A 14,718-nucleotide genomic window follows, 5' to 3' on the forward strand; every position below is an offset into this window, starting at 1 on the left:
GTTTGGTGATGCCTTATTTAAACTTCTTGATACAGAAAGAGACAAAGGCCATAAGGTTATCGTGAACAGTGTCCCGTACTCTTTTTAAAAAAATAATTTTAAATCTTTTTTTTATAAATTTAGAGTACCCAATTCATTTTTTCCAATTAAGGGTAAATTTAGCGTGGCCAATCCACCTACTCTGCACATCTTTGGGTTGTGGGGGCGAAACCCACGCAAACACGGGGAGAATGTGCAAACTCCACACGGACAGTGACCCAGAGCCTGGATCAAACCTGGGACCATGAAGCCGCAGTGCTAACCACTGTGCCACCGTGCTACCCCAGTGTCCTGTACTCTAGTGAGTTAGCAGCGAAGTGCAGAATGTGTAAGAAGTGTGTGCATTGATATATTTGTTTCACGCAGATACGGGCTGCTGGGTCCAAGTGGCTGTGGGAAAACAACATTTTTGCGTTGTGCTTTGGGGAGATTACGCATCTCAAAGGGAACAATGACAGTCCTAGGAAAACCTCCAGCATTCCCGGGACATGAGGTACCAGGCAGGATGGTGGGATATATGCCTCAGGTACAAACTTTCATGTATCTTTAGACTTTGCAAAGATTATTGTTTTCAGTGGCTCAGACAACCTACAGTTTTATATTCTGATGTGGAAAGTTTTCTTCACAGGCTGTTGCCATGAATTTCTTCAGGGAAAACCATATTTAACTAACTTGCTTGAGTTCTTTGAAGAGGTAACAATCAAGAGGGCTGATGAGGGTAATGCTGTTGATGTGGGTTATAGAGTATATATGGACCTTCAAAATACATTGATACAGTGCTGCACAACAGACTTGTGAACAAAGTTATAGGTGATGAAATAAAAGGGATATTAGCAACATGGATATGAAATGGCTGAGTGACAGGAAACAGAATGTTGGTTAATGGATTTTTTTTAGTTTGGAGGAAGGTGTGTAGTCGAGATCCCCAGGAGTCGGTGTTGGGACCTATGCCCTTCCTGATATATATTACTGACCTGGACCCTGGTGTACAGGGAACAATTAAAACATTTGAAGACAATTCAGAAACATTGTAAACTATGAAGAGGTCAGTGTAGAGATTCAAAAGGACATAGACAAGTTGGTGAAATGGGCGGACAGGTGGCAGATGAAGTTCGATGTGGAGAAATGGAAAGTGATTCATTTTAGTAGGAAGCACACGGTGAAACAATTTGAAATCAAGGCTACAACTCCAAAGGGACACAGGAGTTGAGGGATCTGGATGTACAAGTGCATAAATCATTGAAGGTGGCAGAATAGTTTGAGAGGGCGGCACGGTGGCTCAGTGGTTAGCACTGCTGCCTCACGACGCTGAGGACCCGGGTTCGATCCCGGCCCCGGGTCTCTGTCCATGTGGAGTTTGCACATTCTCCCCGTGCCTGCGTGGGTATCACCCCACAATCAAAGGGCACAGATTTGAGATGTTGGGCAGAAGAACCAGTGACGGCACATGGAGGGTGGGATTTTTGCCCCTTCCCGCAACATGTTTCCCGACGGAGTAGGTGCCCACCATTTGCTGTCGGCATGATCTTCCAACGGAGTTGCCCATTTTTCTCACCCTCTGCTGCTGGGGAACCCGTGGCAGGGAGTGTTTTGGGCGAGGAGCCGGGGGGCGGGGGGGGGGGGGGGGGGGGGGGGGGGGGGGAGTCACTATTGGCGGGACCAGAAGATCCCGCTGACAGGAATGGCCAGAAAATCTCCCCTGGAGTGCATAAGTTTTGGATTGACTGCCTATTCAGATGGGTGAATATTCAGTGGTAGAACCTTCAAAAGAAAATCGGATAAATACTCAAAAATGGAAAAGATTGCAGGTATAGGGACAGTGGGTGTTTGGAATTAACTGGATTACTCTCCAACAGAGCTGGTGCAAGTGGAATGGGTTGAATGGCCCCCTTTGGTGCGGGCCGTACTGATCAGTGTATAAGTCTATGAAACTGAGTGAAGGTTTATTTGCTGTATATTGCTCCTGTGTAACATCAATAAATACTCATTTTGGTTGAAATCAAACAGGAATTAGCATTATACAATGAATTTAGCATTAAGGACACATTCTGGTTCTTTGGAAGAATACATGGTCTTATCAGAAAAGACATAGAAACTCGTCTCTCGTTCCTCATCAACTTTCTCAATCTTCCTGACAAGAATCAACTTGTTAAGCACCTGAGGTATGTGTGTTTTTATGCTAAACTACATGAATCAAAGAGGAAGCAGATTCTGAGGAAGGATTGTTCCTGTCACACCTCCATCTCCAACCTGTTCCCATTCTGTCACATCCAATTAAGAGGCTCAACCTAATTTTGTGAGAATTGTGGTTTCTATGAAGTTTCATCCATATCCAATGACTTTTAAATAGGATCCCAGGGAGCAAGGGATTGAAATGATAAACGCTCCACCCACCCAAACCTTTTCTGCCTTCACTCTCAGAATGAAAAACAAGAAAAGACAACACCCAGAAAATCTCAATTACACCTGGGCGGGGGAAGGAGAGCGGGCCAAAGTGGAGAGAGGGGTGAGTGAGGGGAGAGGAGTAGGAGGAACTGGGCAAGAGGAGAGGGATAGGAGGGGGAGCCTAGTGAGGGGAGAGGGATAGGTGGGGGGAGTTGGCTGAGGTGAGAAGGATAGCACGGAGGCAGCACGGTGGTTCAGTGGTTAGCACTGCTGCCTCACGGCGCCGAGGTCCCAAGATCGATCCCGGCTCTGGGTCACTGTCCGTGTAGACTTTGCACATTCTCCCCGTGTTTGCATGGGTTTCGCCCCCACAACCTAAAGATGTGCAGGGTAGGTTGATTGGCCACACTAAATTGCCCCTTAATTGGTAAAAATAATTGTGTAATCTAAATTTATTTTTAAAAAAGGTAGGGTTACGGGGTTAGGGTGGGAATTGGGCTAATGTAAGGTGCTCCTTCGGAGGGCCAGTTCAGACTCGATGGGCTGAATGGCCTTCTTCTGCACTTTAGGAATTCTATGGTTTTCTGATTCTACGATAGGGGGAATTGGGTGAGGGGACACAGACAGGAAGAGGAGATAGAACATAGAACAGTACAGCACAGAACAGGCCCTTCGGCCCTCGATGTTGTGCCGAGCCATGATCACCCTACTCAAAACCACGTATCCACCCTATACCCGTAACCCAACAACCCCCCACCCCTTAACCTTACTTTTTTTTAGGACACTATGGGCAATTTAGCATGGCCAATCCACCTGACCCGCACATCTTTGGACTGTGGGAGGAAACCGGAGCACCCGGAGGAAACCAACGCACACACGGGGAGGACGTGCAGACTCCACACAGACAGTGACCCAGCCGGGAATCGAACCTGGGACCCTGGAGCTGTGAAGCATTTATGCTAACCACATGCTTAATGTCAGATGGTGAAGGAATGGGAAGCTGTGGAGAGGGAGGGGAGAAGGGATGGCGGGTGATGGGGAGATAAATGAGGGGAGAGGGTTTGGATAGGAGGGTAGGGGATTGGAATGAAGGAATGGGAGAGTAGATAGGGAGGGGAGGGGAGGTCTCCTACTCAGACATTCTTTGAAGTGTTACATCGGGTAGATGAGACATTGAAAGGGAGGAGAATTTGCTGGGAAGAAACTCCAAACAAATCTGTCAGAGCAGCTGGTTCTAGTGTAATAGTGACTAGAAGCAGGAAATATGTTCAGCACCAGTACCCTGAGTGGATAGGAGAGAGAACATGTCAATAATAATGTGAGTGGTCTGACACCAAAAAGATGTTTCTTGTCTGAATCTCCAAAACATTCATTCAAATTTCAAAACATGCAAAACTTTACACCCCAACTATTGTCAATCTATGCATTTTCTGACCCCAGAAATACAGAAATTAATGTTCCACATATTTACAAAGTGAGGAAAGCAGAGTTGCTGTCAGATTTCCAAAGTGTCGTGTGAAATCCATAGAATCCCTTCAGTACAGAAGGAGATTTGTCCCATTTGAGTCCGGACCGATCCTCTGAAAGACCACCCCACCTAGGCCCACTCCCCTGCCCTATCCCTGTAACCTTGCACATTGATCATGGACAATCTACCTAACCTGCACATCTTTGGACTGTGGGGGGAAACTGGAGCACCTGGGAGAAACCCACGCAGACACGGGGAGAAGGTGCAGACTCCACACCGCCACCCAAGGTCAGAATTAATGCGGGTCTCTGGTGCTGTGATGCAGCAGGGCTAACCACCGTGCCACCGTCACATGGAAGATTACATATCAAAATTAATTCAGAACTTCTCCAACTGAAGTTGGGGCAGCACGGTAGCACAGTGGTTAGCACTGTTGCTTGACAGTACCAGGGTCCCAGGTTCGATTCCTGGCTTGGGTCACTGTCTGTGTAGAGTCTGCATGTTCTCCCCGTGCCCGCGTGGGTTTCCTCCGGGTGCTCCTGTTTCCTCCCACAAGTCCCGAAAGACGTGCTGTTAGGTAATTTAGACATTCTGAATTCTCCCTCCGTGTACCCGAACAGGCACCGGAGTGTGGCGACTAGGGGCTTTTCACAGTAACTTCATTGCAGTGTTAATGTAAGCCTACTTGTGACAATAAAGATTATTATTATTATAATGAATTGCCACCAACAAATGAAAATCCATTGACAGTTCCATGGAAACGAGTTTGGTGGTAGGGTTGGGAAGTTTTCCTGCAATAATATGTTTTATGTTTTAACATGTAGCTACTTGCCTGCAATGCTGTAAGAATCCATTTACCTTGGCATTTATCTCTAAAGAGTTCTGTCGGAACTTCACTATAATTAACAATAATAAATTGTTTTATTGATCAGTGGGCTCTGATTTTTTTTTTAGTGGTGGTCAGAAACGGCGAATATCTCTGGCAGCTGCTCTGCTCCAGGAGCCTCAGCTCCTCTTATTGGACGAACCAACTGTGGGAGTGGATCCCGTATTACGAGCCAGGTATTAATTCTGGGCCAGATTATCCAGCCTATTCCCAGAACTTTTACTGAGAAGCCAAAAGGCAGTTTTCTCCAATTTTTCTTGTATACGTTTTCGGGAGAAATTGAAACCATTTGTAGCGAATTACATCTTAACGCTGCCCTTTGCAAATGGCTTTGTTTGGAGTCTAGTTAATGTATTTGTCAGCTATTGTACTCAGCTCTCTCTGGGAGACTCATTAAAACTCCCTCCCATTGGGTCAGTAGGACTGGAGCTGTCTGTGTACCTGGGAAGTAACCTGTGATGCAGGAAGGTGGAGGGAGTCATCCCTATGACAGATGGTTGCTTGGTAACATTCCAAATAGCCCCAAAAAATATTCAGTTTGATAGTAATTTTAAATGTTTACACCGGCAGCAAAAACAACGCCCATTTATATAGTTACTTTAACAAAGCTAAATGCTGGGGGGGGGGGGGGGGGGGGGGGGGGGGGCGTGGAATAGAATGGAGATGGCGTCATGTAGAGGTACGAGCCTGGGTGCCTTGGCAACGGCGCCGTTGCCGCTCTCTCCTAAGAGGTATGCCACGAGCCCGGTGGTGGCGGCGACCCTAAGAATCTGGGGACAGTGGAGACGGCATAGGGGGGAAACAGGGGGCTCGATGGAGGCTCCATTGGGTGGAAATCATCGGTTCATCCCGGGGAACAATGATGGGGGATTTAGGGGGTGGCAAAGGGTGGGCATCAGTAAATTGAGGGACCTGTTTATTGGCGGGAGGTTTGCGGGCCTGGGGGAATTGGGACAGAGTGCTTTTGGGGGTGTGGGTCGGAGAGGGGAAGGTGTCTGACATTTATAAGGTAATGCAGGAGGTGGAGGAGTCGTCAGTGGAGGAGCTGAAGGCTAAATGGGAGGGGGAACTTGGGGAGCAGATAGAGGACGGGACTTGGGCGGATGCCTTGGAGAGAGTCAACTCTTCCTCTTCATGTGCGAGGCATAGTCTCATCCAATTTAAGGTGCTGCACCGGGCCCACATGTCCGGGACTAGGATGAGTAGGTTTTTTGGGTGTGAGGACAGGTGCACCAGGTGTTCGGGGAGTCCAGCGAATCATGCCCATATGTTCTGGGCATGCCCAGAACTGGAAGAATTCTGGAAGGGGGTGGCGAGGACGGTGTCGAGGGTGGTGGGATCCAGGGTCAAACCAGGGTGGGGACTCGCGATTTTTGGAGTTGCGGTGGAGCCGGGAGTGCAGGAGGCGAAAGAGGCCTGTGTCCTGGCCTTTGCGTCCCTAGTAGCCCGGCGGAGGATCTTGCTGCAGTGGAAGGATGCGAGGCCCCCAAGTGTGGAGACCTGGATCAGTGACATGGCGGGATTTATAAAATTGGAGAGGGTCAAATTTGCCCCGAGAGGATCAATACAAGGGTTCTATAAACGGTGGCAGCCTTTCCTGGACTTCCTGGCTCAAATATAGGTATCTTGGTCAATAGCAGCAGCAACCCGGGGGGGGGGGGGGGGGGGGGGGGGGGGGAGGAAGAGCGGGGGGGGGGGGAGGAAGAGCGGGGGGGAGGAAGAGCGGGGGGGGAGGAAGAGCGGGGGGGGGGGAAGAGCGGGGGGGGGAAGAGCGGGGGGGGGAGAGCGGGGGGGGAAGAGCGGGGGGGGAAGAGCGGGGGGGAAGAGCGGGGGGGGGAAGAGCGAGGGGGGGAAGAGGAGAGGGGGAGAGGAGGGGCGAGAGGGGGGGAGAGGAGAGAGGGGGAGAGAGAGGGGGAGAGAGAGGGGGGTAAAGGGGGTGTTCCTTATTATAATATGTTGTGGGGGCAGCACGGTGGCCTAGTGGTTAGCACAACCGCCTCACGGCGCTGAGGTCCCAGGTTCGATCCCGGCTCTGGGTCACTGTCCGTGTGGAGTTTGCACATTCTCCCCGTGTCTGTGTGGGTTTCGCCCCCACAACCCAAAAATGTGCAGAGTAGGTGGATTGGCCATGCTAAATTGCCCCTTAATTGGAAAAATAATTGGGTAATCTAAATTTATAAAAAAAAAATAAAAAAATTATAATATGTTGTGTTCATTGAGGAGGGGCGAATGTTTATGATTGCTATCATTATTGGTATTGTTGGTATTTTATTATGGTTCGATGTTGTATAAATTCAAAATTTTTCAATAAAAATTATTTTAAAAAAAACAAAGCTAAATGCTCAAGAAGCTTTACAGGAACAATTAGCAAACAACATTTGACTCCAAGCAAATATATGGTCCAGGATGTTGCCTTCCCGCTATCTATCAGCATTGACAATATGATGCTGGACTTGTTGAAAGCTTCACATATCTAAGTTCCACAATCACCAGCAATCTGCCACTTGATGCTGAAATCAACACACACATTGCAAAAGCTGCAGCTGTTATATCTAAACTGAGTGAGAGAGTATGGAACAACAGCAATCTGACTGAGAACACCAGTATCCTCATTGTCCTCCTCTACATCAGGAAAAACAAGACAACATGTGTCAAGCAGGAGAAACAGCTGGACAGTTTCCACCTTTGTTGTCTCAGATGTCTCCTTGGCATCTGTTGGCAGGATATGGTCACCAGCTCAGAGACCTGGAGCATGTGAATTTCATCAGCATACGCTCATTGTTAAACCAATGGTTTCTGTGCAGGCTCAGTCACATTCATTGGATGGATGACAGCCGTATGCCCAAAGACCACCTGCATTGAGTCACTACCTCCTGGGCATCCATATTTCCACAGCAAGGATGCCTGCAAGTGAGATATGAAAATGCCGATATTGACACTGACAATAGGGAGGCAATCACTAATGGCCATGACCTCTGGAGGCTGACTGTTTGGAAGGGCATTGGAAGAGACAAGCAGAAATGTAAATCTCAGCGGGCTGAGGAGAGGCCCAGAGAAAACAGAGGCCAGTGAATCGAGCACCTTCTCAGCCACTGTCGTCCTCTGCAGTGAATGCGGCAGAGATTTTCATGCCAGAATGCCTCTGCCACGTCACACCAGGTGATGCTTAACAGAGTTAATGATGATGATACAATCCATCTTACAAGAAGAAAGTTTGCTACCCTTTCTCTGCTCCTGTACTTACTGAGAAGCTGTAACATCTCTAATCCTTTCCCATTCTCATGAAAGATCATTGACCAGAAACATTGGGCGGAATTCTCCTTTCTTGGCTAAGTGTCGACGCCAATGGAGTTCGCGGGTAGTTCACAGCAGGAAAATTGGCACGGACAGCTTGCCGATTCTGGTTCCGGTGAGGTGCCAGCACCGGCGTTGTGTGAACCACCCACGGAGCGCACGGAAAACGGCCAGTGAATGTCCGGGCCCCGGGCTGCGCATGCGCAGAGCTGACATCCTGCTCCAGTTGTGCCGGAAATGATGGTGCCGGCCATGCTCGAACCCTCACCCGCCCACCCCGACCGCACTGTCCATCCCCCACCACTCTCCCCAGCCCTAACAGAAGAGTGTGGCGGCGCTGGACACGGTCTGCAGACGGCACGCCGAGTTCCCGACCGCTGAGACCGCACGTGGCCCACGCCGTCGAGAACCCAGTCCATCGGGGGCAGAGCGTCGCAGGTGGGCCGGCCGATGACGTGCCAATGGCCTTGCAACTGCGCACAGCCCGATGACGCCGGTTTGGAGGGGGCGGAGCATTGCAAACTGGCATCAAACCGGCACCTGCCCCGGATCCGGCGTTGGAATCCACTCTCCGCCCGATTGCAGATTCCGATTTCCGTGTCGGGTTAGGGAGAATCCCACCCATAACTCTGTTTCTTTCTCCATCGATGCTGCTTCATCTACTGAGTGTTCCTGAGACTTTCTGTTTTTATTTCAGGTTTGCCGTTTCTGCAGCATTTTGCTCTTGTATTTTTTTTTCCTTTTTTGTTTATTTACTAAGGGCAATTTAGGATGGCCAATCCACCTAACTTCCACCTCTTTGGACTGTGGGAGGAAACCGGAGCACCCGGAGGAAACCCACGCGCACACGGGGAGGATGTGCAGACTCCGCACAGACAGCGACCCAAGCCGGAATCGTACCTGGGACCCTGGAGCTGTGAAGCGACTGTGCCAACCACTATGCTACCGTGCTGCCCTATTTGCTCTTGTATTTTTAAAATTTGGATTGGATTGTAACATATATTGAAATATCTAAGTTGGAATTCAGCTTTCCTCGTGCCTTCACAGTAGTGTGCAAATTCTTCCTGGGACATTCTGAATTCTTGATTTCTGGGTTTAACATCTCAGTTCTGTCTGATTTGATTCTCTATTTTAAAGTCTCCTCCTCAGCATTGATATTCCACTGTGAGTAGGTGTTGAATTGTGATCAACACTTAGTGCAAAGAGCTAATAAATAAAACACATTGTCACTTAGAAGGGGGTAGCTGTTAAAATAGATGAGTTGAATCTGATACCCAGTCAGAAATAGAATTGGGTGAGTCAGCATCTGGCGAACTGCCACACAGCACTTACACTTAAAACAGGAATAAAGCAGAACCATATTGTGTAGAATAAAATAGAACATTTTATGCTAAAACTAGAGGGAAGATGAGGAGAATTTATTTTAAGCAGTGAGTTGTGATCAGGGATGGGTTGCTTCAAGGGCAGTGGAAACAGATTCAATATTAATTTTGATTGGGGAACTGGATAAATACACGAAGAGGGTAATTTGCAGGGGCTGTGGGACAGAGCAGCAGGAGTAGGATTGTAAGAATGCTCCCTCTTTATTTCTGTGGTTCCCATTTCATGACATTTTGGTCTGTGGACCCATAATCGGGATGTGCCTTTAAGCAGCAGAATCAAAAGTTGAAGCAGCCTTCTTGTCAAGACATTGGGCTGGATTCTCCGTTTGGGAGACTAAGTCCCCACTCCGGCGTGAAAACGGTGGTGTTTTACGCCAGGAATACTGGCGCAAAATGGCCACGGGGACGAGCAGGGAGGCAGCACAGAACTCCCAGCTCGAGTTGCCGATACGTCCCTGAGCCGTGGCCGCGCGTGCGCACGGCAGTGGCCTGCATCGGCTGCGCCGTGCTTCATGGCGGACTCAGCCCGCCGTCCCGGAATGCTAAAATAGTACCGCCCTTCAGCCGCTCCCGTGCCCCGGACCACCTTCCCACAGTGTCCCAGCCCCGAATGAAGGCCCCCCCCTGCCCGCGGATCGTCCCTCCCCCGACTGTGGCGGCGCTGGACTGAGTCCGCGACGGGTGAGACAACACATGTTCCACGCTGTCGGGAACTCGACCGGCCAGGGATGGAGCATCGCGGGGTGGGCCTCAGGCAATGGCCTGAGGCCGTGGATACGTGGCGCGGCGCACTCCTAGAGTACACCGACTTTCAGGGGGTGGAGGATCGCTAAAGCGCCCCCCCCGCCCCGCCCGATCTTTGCATCATCTGGGATTCTCCGCCCCCTTGCCAAACGCAATTTCGGCGTCGGGGAGTGGTAAATCCAGCGCACTGTGTTCCCAGGATTTGTATTTTGGAAGGGAGAAACCAGGGGCGGATTCTCCGTTGCCTGATGCCTATATGATAATCAGCGATTGGGCGGAGAATCCCTATTTATATAGAATCGGGGGCGGCGCCTGTTTTCGGATGCTCCGCCCCCTCCAAAACGGCATCATCGAGGAGTAGGCCACACGCCTCAGGACGTTATCTGAAGACCTTTCCCGATGCTCCCACCCTGATGGGCCGAGTTCCTGACGGCACGGGACACGTGTGCTCTCAGTTTTCGTGAAGCCAGCGTGGCGTCTGCGGATTGTGTCCAGCGCCACTACAGTCAGGGGGAGCCATGCCGCCGGCTGGGGGGCTTCGGAATAAGGCTGAGGGGACTGGTGGGGGATGTCCAGGGAGGCACTATCTGGCAGGTCGAGTCCACGTGCGGCTGGTGCCGCCATGTTGTAGGCGCAACCGCTGCAGTTCGTCGCCGTGTGCGGCCACGGACCCGCCAATTCTCCGGGCGTTTATTTTGTGAAGGCTGTGTGTTTTACGTGACGCAGCTGCTAGCCCCTCACTGGTTGGAGGATCAGGGCCTCGCGGATTTCTTTGTCATAAAACTAGACACTTCCACCGGACAAAGCCTCAAAATCGGAGAATCCAGGTCCAGATTCCTCGATAATGAGTGGATCTTAGGAACTAGGTATGGAGGAAGTCAGTTTGATTGGTTAACTGGCAACCAGTGGGTTGGCCAAGGACGGTGTTCTGCCTGACAACGGTTAGAGATTGGTTCCTGCGTGATGCTTTCTGAGAGAATGGGCAGAGGCGTTTAGACCTTTGAAGTGAAAGGAACGCTCTGTCTCTCTATAAAATATAAACAAATTACTGCGGATGCTGGAATCTGAAACAAAAGAGAAAATGCTGGAAAATCTCAGCAGGTCTGGCAGCATCTATAGGGAGAGAAAAGAGTTAACGTTTCGAGTCCGATGACTCTTTGACACAGCTCAGCTTTGACAGCTTTGACAAAGAGTCATTGGACTTGAAACATTAGCTCTTTTCTGTCCCTACAGATGCTGCCAGACCTGCTGAGATTTTCCAGCATTTTCTCTTTCGGCTGTCTCTCTCGCTCTCTCTTTGTGTCTGTCTCTCTTTCTCTCCTATTTGCTGAAATGAAAGACCTGCTGCGGGATTCTCCATCGGCGGGATCCTCCGCCGCGCTGGCAGTGCACCCACCCCCATGCGTTTCCCGACGGCGTGGGGTAGTCCACAATGGGAAACCCTATTGCCCGTCAGGAACGGAGAACCCCACCCCTTCTCTATAAGCAGTGAGTGCATGGCACATCCTTTGTTGTGAACATGGAATGGTGCTGATTCTGCAGAGAAGGTAGACAACTCTGCCAGAGAAAACCATCTCAAGCCGACCAGTGATGTTGTGAGTTGTCATTTTTGGTGTTGGTACCTTTTTCCAAGCTGCTGTAGCACTGGTCATTGTGGTGATGAATGCTAGCCCACAGGGGGCGTCACTATTCCCCACAATAGGCTGATATTAACTACACTGTGAAACCTTCAATATAATCTTTATTGAGTAGGTGGTTCAAATTCCCATCCCTATTTCCTGGATATTGAAATAGTTGAAGAAATCGCATTGCTTTCACCGGTTGAGGTGATTTAATTGATGAGCAAGCGAGATCCCATCAGACAATATACTCGGACAGTCACTGTTGGCACACAGGTTTTGCAGAAAACTGGCAGTGTATTGGAAAATAATAGGTGCCAAAACTTAGGAAAGGAGAGAACTCCTTTACAACATCATTATTTTCCCAGTTAGGAATGGACGAGACTTACTGTAGAAATTGGATCCTGGAATTTCGAATTGAAAATGCTGTCTCTAATAGTTCAGTTGTTCATTATCAAGTATGAAGAAATGTTACAAATTATTAATGGATGTACTTGGCAGAATTATTAACTTTTCCCTTTTATGCTTGGAGGATCTGGCAACATCTGATAGATGTGGTAAAAGATCGAAAGGTATCAGTGATCATAACAACTCATTATATCGAGGAAGCAAGCCAAGCACACATGGTAGGATTTGTCTTTCTCACTTTTTGACAATGTGCTTACGTTTATGTGAAGATTTAATTAGAATTGCCAAAACGTATAACTGAATAAACTTATTCCATGTATGTATATATATATACTGAAAAATGTGTATGTGTGTGAGGGAGATCTGGGACAGCTGTGCAGAAATTTCTGGAGGGGGTGAAATTGCTCATTTCTAAGCAGACAATGGGGGCAATTTACCGGCCATGTCCCAAAAGCCCCCAAAAAGAGTGTTGTTAGATCACACTCATTCTCACTCTTCACCCCACCCCCCCACCACTTCGACTCAAACCACTCAAATAATTCTTTATTATTTTATATTCTTTTTCCCAATCTCTTCTCCAATCGCATTGAATCCCCAGAACTTAGAACTAATTTGGACAGAGGGAGCATCAGGTATCGCTCTATGCCGATGACCTCCTGCTGTATGTTTTGGATCCGTTGGAGAGTATGGGAAGGATTACGGGCCTGTTGGGGAAGTTGGAGGGTTCTCGGGATACAAGCTGAATGTAGGGAAATGCGAGGTATTCCCGGTGAATGAGCTGGCACAGCGGGCTAATTTAGGGGGGATGCCATTTACAGTAGCGAGGGACAGGATTAGGGTTAGGGTTAGGGTGGGGATTCAGGTAGCGAGGGAATGGACGGGGCTCCATAAGTGGAACTTAACTTGTATCAAAGTAGGTGACAGCAAATAAACACCCCGGGTGGAGGAGGCCAGGGAGGATTTTAAGAAGTGGGATACACTGCACTTAATGTTGGCGGGGAGGGTGCAAGTGGTGAAAATGAATATTCTGCCGAGGTTCTTGTTTATCTTTCAGGCTCTCCCGATCTTTAGACCAAAGGCCTTTTTTCAGAAAGTGGGCACAATCATTTCTGACTTTGTATGGGCAGGGAAGGTGCCGAGGGTGGGGAGGACCCTGCTCCAGAGGCAGAGGCAGCGGGGGGGGGGGGGGGGGGGCGTTGCCAAACTTGCTTCATTATTATTGGGTGGCGAATGTGGGCAAGATGCGGCGGTGTTGGAAGGAGAAGGGGTAGAGTGGGTTAGGATGGAGGAGGAATCTTGTAAGGGGTCTAGTTTGAGGGCTATGGTGATGGCAGTGTTGCCAATGGCTCTGAGTAGGTATTCAGGGAGCCCAGTGGTGCAGTCCACGGTGAAGATATGGAATCAGCTGAGGAGGCATTTTAGGGTGGAAGGGATGTCGGTGCTAATGTCGCTGTGCGGGAATCATGGGGTTGAGCCGGGGGTAATGGATAGTGTATTCAGGAGGTGGAGGGAAGTGGGGCTGGTCAAGGTGAGGGATTTGTATTAGGAGGAAGAGCTCGCCAATCTGGAGGAGCTAAGGGAGAGGGTAGAGCTGCCAAGGTGGTTCAGGTATCTACAGGTTAGAGACTTTACACAAAAGGTCTGGAAGGGGTTTCCTAGATTGCCGGGATACACCCTGCTGGAGCGACTGCTGCTTCCGGATGTGGAAGGAGAGGGAAAAATTGGGAAAATATACAAGTGGCTGGGGGAGCAGGGAGGCGAGCGGGTGGTGAAGATCAAGAAGAAATGGGAAGTGGAGTTGGGAATGGAGGTCAATTGGGGAGTATGGAGTGAGGCACTGCGAAGGGTAAACGGGACCTCCTCTTGTGCAAGGATGAGCCTGATTGTGGTGATATGATCTGCATACTCGTCTGCCATTGGGCCAGAACGTCGGCTTACCATTGGCCCTGGTCGGTCATGTGCCTCTCGACCGATTGGCCGAGAGGCTGAGTTAACCACGCCTCTATTAACGAGGTATAAATGCCCAGACGCCTGACGATCGTCCCTTTCCACTGTAGACGATCGCAGAGCTGTGTTCTAGTCAATTAAAGCCAGACTTTGGTAAATCGCTCGCCTCGCGTGCAATCGATGGTACATCACTGATACAGCTTAAGGTGGTGCACAGGGTGCATATGACTCGGGCGAGAATGAGTGGGTTCTTTTAGGGCGTAGCAGATGAGTGTGAGAGGTGTGGGCGGACGCCAGCGAATCATGCGCACATGTTTTGGGGTTGCGACAAAATTGGGAAGATTCTGGGCGGGAGTGTTTGCGATCTTAGCCAGGATAGTGGAGGAGGGAGTGGAGCCGGACCCTTTGGTGGCGATATTTGGGGTTTCGGAGAGGAGGAAGGCCGATGTCATGGCCTTCGCCTCCCTGATTGCACGGCATTGAATTTTGCTGGGGTGCCGGTCGGCATCGCCACCGGGGGTGGCAGTATGGTTGGGTGGTCTGTAC

At 49.6% G+C, this 14,718-nt stretch overlaps 1 protein-coding gene across 5 annotated transcripts in view; it reads left to right on the forward strand.

The window, feature by feature from the left end:
• Positions 1-14,718, forward strand: part of abch1 (ATP-binding cassette, sub-family H, member 1) — a 110,893-nt gene that overhangs the window by 39,714 nt on the left and 56,461 nt on the right. For all 5 annotated transcript variants that reach the window (XM_038807643.1, XM_038807678.1, XM_038807669.1 and 2 more), the window contains exons 3-6: positions 406-565; positions 2,047-2,201; positions 4,847-4,954; positions 12,350-12,443. In XM_038807643.1, the coding sequence (XP_038663571.1) occupies positions 406-565; positions 2,047-2,201; positions 4,847-4,954; positions 12,350-12,443 (517 nt within the window). The remainder of the gene's footprint in view (positions 1-405; positions 566-2,046; positions 2,202-4,846; positions 4,955-12,349; positions 12,444-14,718) is intronic.

Source organism: Scyliorhinus canicula, chromosome 1 (assembly GCF_902713615.1).
Source record: "Scyliorhinus canicula chromosome 1, sScyCan1.1, whole genome shotgun sequence".
Classification (NCBI taxonomy): Eukaryota; Metazoa; Chordata; class Chondrichthyes; order Carcharhiniformes; family Scyliorhinidae; genus Scyliorhinus; species Scyliorhinus canicula.